The sequence below is a fragment of the Galeopterus variegatus genome, unplaced genomic scaffold (assembly GCF_000696425.1).
Source record: "Galeopterus variegatus unplaced genomic scaffold, G_variegatus-3.0.2 Scaffold6801, whole genome shotgun sequence".
NCBI classification, from domain to species: Eukaryota; Metazoa; Chordata; class Mammalia; order Dermoptera; family Cynocephalidae; genus Galeopterus; species Galeopterus variegatus.
The window spans coordinates 31673-38926 of NW_007732912.1; the positions used below are offsets into that span (position 1 = coordinate 31673).

At 45.9% G+C, this 7254-nt stretch overlaps 1 protein-coding gene across 1 annotated transcript in view; it reads left to right on the forward strand.

The window, feature by feature from the left end:
* LOC103606722 overlaps positions 1 to 6952 on the forward strand; it is a 20182-nt gene extending 13230 nt beyond the window's left edge. Inside the window, exons 2-6 of the mRNA XM_008591272.1 lie at positions 863 to 1161; positions 2229 to 2396; positions 4526 to 4697; positions 5583 to 5650; positions 6758 to 6952. Of these exons, the coding sequence (XP_008589494.1) occupies positions 863 to 1161; positions 2229 to 2396; positions 4526 to 4697; positions 5583 to 5650; positions 6758 to 6823 (773 nt within the window). The 3' untranslated portion in view covers positions 6824 to 6952. The remainder of the gene's footprint in view (positions 1 to 862; positions 1162 to 2228; positions 2397 to 4525; positions 4698 to 5582; positions 5651 to 6757) is intronic.
* The last annotated feature ends 302 nt before the right edge of the window (positions 6953 to 7254 follow it).

Below are 7254 nucleotides of genomic sequence, written 5' to 3' on the forward strand. Positions count from 1 at the left end.
AGCAAGCCCATTAACACTAACCACCGAAAAAATGAAATGATTAAGAATGAATTTAACAAAAGAGGTGAAAGATTTCTACAATGAGAACTACAAATCACCGCTGAAAAAAATTAAAGAGGACAAAAAAAAAAAAAAAGGAAAGACATTTCACGTTCATGGATTGGAAGAATTAACGTTGTGAAAATGTCCATTCTAACCAAAGCAGTCTACAGATTCAATGCAATCCCCATCAAAATACCAATGTCATCTTTACAGAAATAGAAAACCAATCCTAAAATTCATGTAGAAGAACAAAAGACCTTGAATAGCCAAATAAATCCTGAGCATGGGCCGGCCCAGTGGCGCACTGCTACAGTGCGCCACTTGGGAGTGCGACGGCGCTCCCGCCGAGGGTTCGGATCCCACATACAGACCGGTTCCCGCTCACTGGCTGAGCGAGGTGCGGGTGCGACACTGAGGGTTGCGATCCATTGCCGGACATGAAAAAAGACAAAAAGGAAAAAAAAAAAAAACAACCGTGTAAGAAAAGCCAGAGGTTCTGGCTTCTAGGACAGCTGCACTTGGGGACTTAAATAATTTCATTAGGAATGTTTCTTTCTCCATATCTAGACTCTGTCTTTTCTGTGTTGACCTAATTCTCAGGCAGCTTCTTATGTCATGGCAAACATGTTCACCAGAAGATCCAGGCTTATCTTCTAACCATATAAATAACCCCAGAGGAAAGAGAACTCCACTTTCCTAGCCATGGCAGCCTGAGTGCCGGGAGTGGCTCTCATCAGCTCAGCTTGGAACACGTGCTCATTTTCTGTGGACATTCGTGGTTTTGTGTAACTTAGTGTTTTCAAATACTCTTCCTATTTAGGGAGGGTTTTGACACCCACCTATCGAAGGGAGCAGCCAGTCTCTGACCCAGTCTCCCCAGCAGCCTTGGTGCAGTCTTGTCATATAGACTTTGCTAATAAGATGCACATGGGGCTTCAGTTTGGAAAGAGCACCAGGAGGAAGCAGGCAGCATTCAAAACCCAGTTCTCAGTGACAGCTAAGACATCTGACTTTAGGGAAAACCATGGCAGAGCCTCTGATGTTTGCTACTCAGCAGCTTTTGCTACGATGTCTGGTCCTTTGGAAGCAGCAGTTTGGCTTTGCTGGAACAATCCTAAGGTTCTGAACCTCACTCTGGTCCTGCTGAACATTCTGCACATACCTGAGAGCCTTTACCAAACTCACATTTGGCAACTTGCTAGACTAGTCAACTAAGACCTTGGCCAGATGCACCAAACCTGAAATAATCACTGTGGCTGTGTCTGCTCCTTTTCCCAGGCCTGAAATCACTGCAGAATCAGTCTTGCTTACACCACACAGCAGAGAAGTAGGAGAAGGGTGATGCCCTGAGGGAAAATTGAGATGCTGGTATGAGAAAACACTGTGCGTGCAAAAGCAACAGATGTCCACTCCTCCCCTTCCTTTAAGGGCTGTCATCAGCCTCCTGTGACACTAATGGGCTGGCAGGCTCCTTAATCCACGGTTCTTCCAAAAGCTCGTTTAATCCACCTCAACATCTCCTGCAGGGACTCTCTTGGTTATTTCAGCAAACTCGGCTGGGCTCCTTTCCTAAGTGATTAGGTAGAAGCTTACTGCACAGCCTGGGTCAGATGGTGTGCATGTCATGCAATTTCTTTGCTGTCTCCCTGCAAGGGCTGCCTGCTGTTTGCACATACTAGCATGATAGAATGAATGTTAAGGAAATGTGGTCACTGTAGCTGTGGCGTAGTGTGAAGGAGCATGGGAGAGAAGCAGGAAACTTAAAGTAGCCATACTTCTGCCACCTTCTTGCTCTGGAACCTTCCTTTTCCACCTGAATGTTCTAGACTGGGTAACTCTCTCAGTCCCAGCTAGCTGTCATGTGTCGAGAGATCTTAAAGGGGAAAAAAGGTCTCAAAAGCAAAACTATTGGTACTCTAGTGACATCTGGTGGTTATTCTGATTTTAAAACCTCTGACAGTTTATTTTTTGATGCCTCGTTTCGTTTCATTGCATTCTGTCTGATAATCTTGTTTGTGCTATACAACAGACGAGTTTTGTTGGGTTCTTCTATTTTTACTATGTTTTTCTATCCACTAGACTCTGTCCCTGGGCAACAAGCTTTCAGTGGTAATGTATCTGCCTGACTTTTTTCACTTTTTTTTCTTTTTAATAATTCTATGCCTTGTGGAGTTGGTGGTTTATAGTACTCTGCAAGGTCATCCTGCCTAAGCTTCTTGTTACTTGAAGCCAAACAGGTTTCCAGATGCATTAACGTCTTTTGTCCTCCTTCAGAGCTCTATGAAAAAGAATGCAACGGGAAGGCTGTGGTCTACTGGGAAGTGAATTACCCTTTTCCCATGTCCAACAGAGATGTATCCTTTTCACAAGGCACACCATTTTTCAGCCCTCTAAGTGTTTCTGTGTCCCTCAGCCACAACCCAATGCAGGGGGCGTAGAGCTGGTTTTCCAACAGGTGGGGACAACATTGTCTCTGATTTTATGGGAGTATCTGCTAAAGCTGTTGCTTCTTGTGTGGCTTTCAGAGACCTCAGATTGTGATTTCTGGGCCCAACCACATGGAGCATCTGTAATTGTGGTCACTGGAGGGCAGCTCACACTTTCCAGAGAAGTTTTCTAGGGCTTGAAATTGCTGGGCTACAGAATTGAGGACCTGGAAGGAACTTTTTATAAAATAGCATTTAATACAGGTCCCTCAATTTACAGAGAGAATGTAGGCATCCAGAGAGGTGAGATGGCAGAGACTTGCAGGTGGTAGTGGTAAGTGGGCACCAGAACTCAGGCCCTGGTGTTTCCAGCTCTCCCCATTAGCCTCCTGTCTCAGTTGACCCCATGGCTATCCCTCCTTGGCTGTTGGCTCTGGACACTGGTCCAGATGCTTCTTCCCCTCATTTATGAAATGAAACAATTTCCTCATTTATGAAATGAAACACTTCAGTGAAATGTGGGGAGATTTAGCCAGTAGTCCAGGGTTCTAAGGAGCCTTCTCGGGACTAGCCTGGGAGTGTGGGATGGAAATTTGTGGGTGGACAGGATGGCGGTCGGGTGCCTGTCCTCTCACTCACAGCAGCTGAGTGTTTTACATACTGAATTTCCATATTTACCAAAGGGTCTCAGTCTTGTGGAATAAAAAACAAAATTGGAAACCACTGAATTGGGTGATCACTGGGACCTTTTCTAGCTCTGACATTGGATAAGTCTGTATGTTCCTAAATAACTATTCTATAGAAAGAGAGGGAAAGTGTGGGTGTGTTTGTGTGTGTTTTTGTGTGTGTGTCTACCCTGGTCCCCAAATAGATTATAAACACTTTAAGTGTTTATCTTCTTGGCCTAATAGCCAAATACTGCTAGTTTGAATACACATAGTTTGTATTTCAACAAATTATCGATTGCTTAATCTCTTAGATTTTATGTGCTTTTCTTTAATCCTGCCAACCACGGTGCAAGCTAGAGATCATCATTCCTATTTCACAGTTCACGAAACCGAGGCAAAGAGAAGTTCAGAACTTTGCTCGGGTTCATACAACTAGCGGGCGGCAGAGGCAGGTTTGGGACCCTGGTCCAGCTGTCTCCAGAGATGGTAATCTCAACAAAGGCATAATCTCACGTATCTGACTTCACAGTGACATTGCTGGGTAGGTATTATCAAGAGTGGACACTTGAGGCTCCTTGAAGTTCTGTTTCATTGGCTTTCCAGTGCCACACAATCCTGTACTGAGTTTCTTAGTCTTTATTTATATATATACACACACACACATGTCTTAGTCTTTATACACACACACAGACACATATGTCTACCAATGGGGTTGTTAAATTCTTGTGAACAGAGAATAGTTCAGTGGAAAAAAACATTTAGTTTTGGAGCAGGTTGTTCTGTGCAGTTTTACGGAGTTGAAATGGCTTTGTTATTCTTGGTGATTCAGTGTCACCCCAGAGAGGACATACTAAATATTTAGGTTTTCCTGTGTCTTCCTATGGTCATCAGCTATAACATTGCTTGATTTCTTCTATTCAGTAGAGGTCAGTAATTAGAGCTTTGGGTGAGGACTGGACAAAGAGGAAGGACGTTGTCTACTGAGAGCTTATTCTGCCCCAGTCTTCCCTTAATGCCCTCACCAAGACTGCCTGGTGGGCATTGTTACTCTCTTTTCTTGGATAGGGAAACTGAGTCTCAGAGAGGTTTAGTAACTTACCCAGGATCACACAGCAGATAAGTGACAAATCCTCTGCCACTTCTTAGTGTTTTGGAGAAAGGAAGAATGGCTTCCGTGCATAATTCAAAGCATCGAGGCATCATTCACAAGCAGACAGTGCATGCTCTCAAATGAGAATATTGGGTGGTATGAGGCACCGTCTTGCGGGTTGGGAGACAGGTCGGTAAGTAGAAGGGAGCACGTGCTCAGTGGGAGGTACGGAATCACCTCCCTTTGCGTCTGCCCATCTGAAATGCTGGCATCGATGACGTGCCTTGACTGGGGTGCAGTACACCTACATCCGGCAGCGGCGGGAGCTGGACGTGGAAGGGCGGAAGGTCCATGTGATCCTGGCCCAGAGCACCTCGGTGCCTCAGCTTCCTGAGAGGTCAGGGGTGATCCGGGTGAGACAGTACAAGCAAAGCCTGGCGATCGAGAGTGACGGCAAGAAGGGGAGCAAAGGTAAAGCCCAGGTGGCAGCGGCACACCCAGGCAGGGTACCCACGTGAAGGCCGTGCTGGTGGAGAGGGTGTCACGGGCATGAGGCTTATCCCTGGAGGTCAGAGGATGGGCACAGGTGCAAAACAGAGCAGGGAGCAACACCTGGGAAGAGACTCCATCCACCCCCACACTCAACTGGTTGTTTGAATCTGACCCAGTCCATTCTTTACTAACTCTCAAGTTGTCCAGAGGAAATCACAACATTAAAAATTAACCAGAGGGTTAGAAGTTCACTTCAGTCTGGTCTGTGGATACATGCGCTGGGCTTGGGGGTGGGCAAGAGGGCTGGCAGGACTGCTTTGGGGGGTGCAGCTTCCACTCGGCACAGACCAAGAGACTCAGGACCTGCCTACCTTGAGTTATAGCCCCCAGGGAGGAAAGCTGTGGCCAGAGAGTGGGACGTGCAGCCACCTGCTATACCGGAATAAGTGTGGCCTTGCATCCTAGGCACCATCTGAACTGTAGTTCTGATGCCTGTTGGATCTGTCCCCTTGGATATGTCACCTGTCTTCTGCGTCTCCTTTTCATCATCTATAAAATGGACTTAATTTTATCGGTTCCTCAGGATTGCTAAGATAATTTGATGAGAGACTATAACCAATTGTCCAACACCTCCTAGGTGTTTAATAAATAGTGGCAAAATGTGCCTGGGGCTGTGGTTTCAGAAATGCTCATATATAAATATGCCATAAGGCAAGTCAGTGGAGATAAGGCTATCCGAGTTATATGCTACCTCCCTCTGTACTTTCTGGGCCTGAACATGAGGATATAAAGTGTGGCGGGTTTTGTTACTGTCTTTTTCCAATATTTTTCCTCTTTCTGAATTGTCCTTTCTTTCCCCTATAGTTTTCATGTACTACTTTGATAATCCGGGTGGCCAAATTCCGACCTGGCTCATTAACTGGGTCGCCAAGGTGAGATCCTGGGAGGCAGTGGAGGCAGTGTGTTTGACAAATGTTGACTTAGCCTGCGGGGCTGTCAGACTGAAGAGACACATTGTCTCAGGCGTAATGAGGCTCTTTTATGAAGAGCTTGGTTTAGGGACTCTGGTGAGGGCTGGAGTTGCCAACACCCAGGATGGAGGAGGCTGGGACAAAAGACAAAGAGTTGTTAGTTTAGAATGACAGCCCCTCCTTGCTAGTGCCCCGAGACCCTCTCAGGATCGCTCTCTGGAACCTCCAGACAATTGTCTGCTCCCTGTAGGAACAATGCTGCCTTTGGACCCTGCATATCTGTTTATGCAGGAGTAAAACAGACTGACCCAGCTGGGAGACAACCAGATGTATCCAAGCCTGAGGGAATCTTCCAATTTTGTTGTCTTGCCTTTTTTTTTTTTTTTTTTCCTGGAAGGGGAGGGAACTGTGGTGGTATCCCAAACCACTAGAGACTGACTGCCTGGGAGCCTGGCATCAAGGGCACCATTTAGCCTGCTTCGCATGAGTCCTACCTACTGAAGGATTCAACAGATCTGTGGGAGAGTGAAAAGGCACAGAGGCTTTGGAGTCAAACAGATGTAATTCTGAATCCTGGGTCTGCTCTGGACTATCTTGTTTTATTTAGGGAAGCCCTGAATATCTTCTTTTTAAAACATGAAAGTGTGATAACACCAAGGTCAAGGGTTAGGATCCCTGTACCTGCCAGCTGCCAAAAGAAAATGGAGGTGGATATTCCTACCCCACAGAGTAGGAACAAATAAGAAAGTATTTGGGAAAAGTGTTGTACAGTGCTCGACACTAACTAAACAATAGTATATCTCCCCCCTGACCATTTTCTAATTCTGTAAAGCAAGTCTTTTCTATCATTTTTTTGGAAGAATCCAACAACCCAGCCCAATCCCATTTCCTTTTCAAGAAAGGGCATCCTAAATGTCTTTGCTTTTTAGCAGCCAAAGCCAAAATATAAGGCAGTGCATTGTCTTTTATTATTCCCAAAGCCATCTTTGTTTACCTTTTGTCACATCCCAAAGAATCAGGAGTGATTAACACAAGAACATAGAAATGACAGTCTCTTTTCCTTTGCAGAATGGAGTTCCTAACTTCTTGAAAAGCATGGAGAAAGCCTGTCAGAACTACTGCAAGAAAACCTAACAGAGTATCGGGAACCTTGCCTCCATGGGGAAGATGTCTCTGACAGTGACTCACCCTCCAGTGCTCAGCCTTCCCTCCTTGGAGCCCACACACCCTACAGCACATTGTTCCTGAACATGTACACCCAACACCCAAGCTCACTTGCCTGCTTCCTTTCCCACTCTCCCCACCCCGGGGCCAGCTGCCTTTTTCCACTATTGAATATGGGGCAGATCAGGGAAACCTTTGCTTGTTTGTTTTTAGGAAGGGAAGTCCTCAGTAGGGAACACAATCATTCTATTGTGCCATTTTAGGGAGATGGGTGGGTGGGAGGATTGACAACAGCATCTAAGAATGACCATTCCCAGCAAGCTGGCTCCTTCCCAGAATGTGATTTCTTCCAGCCCAGGAGGGGCTGATCCGAGTTGCGTTGCACTCAGAGTTGATGTTCA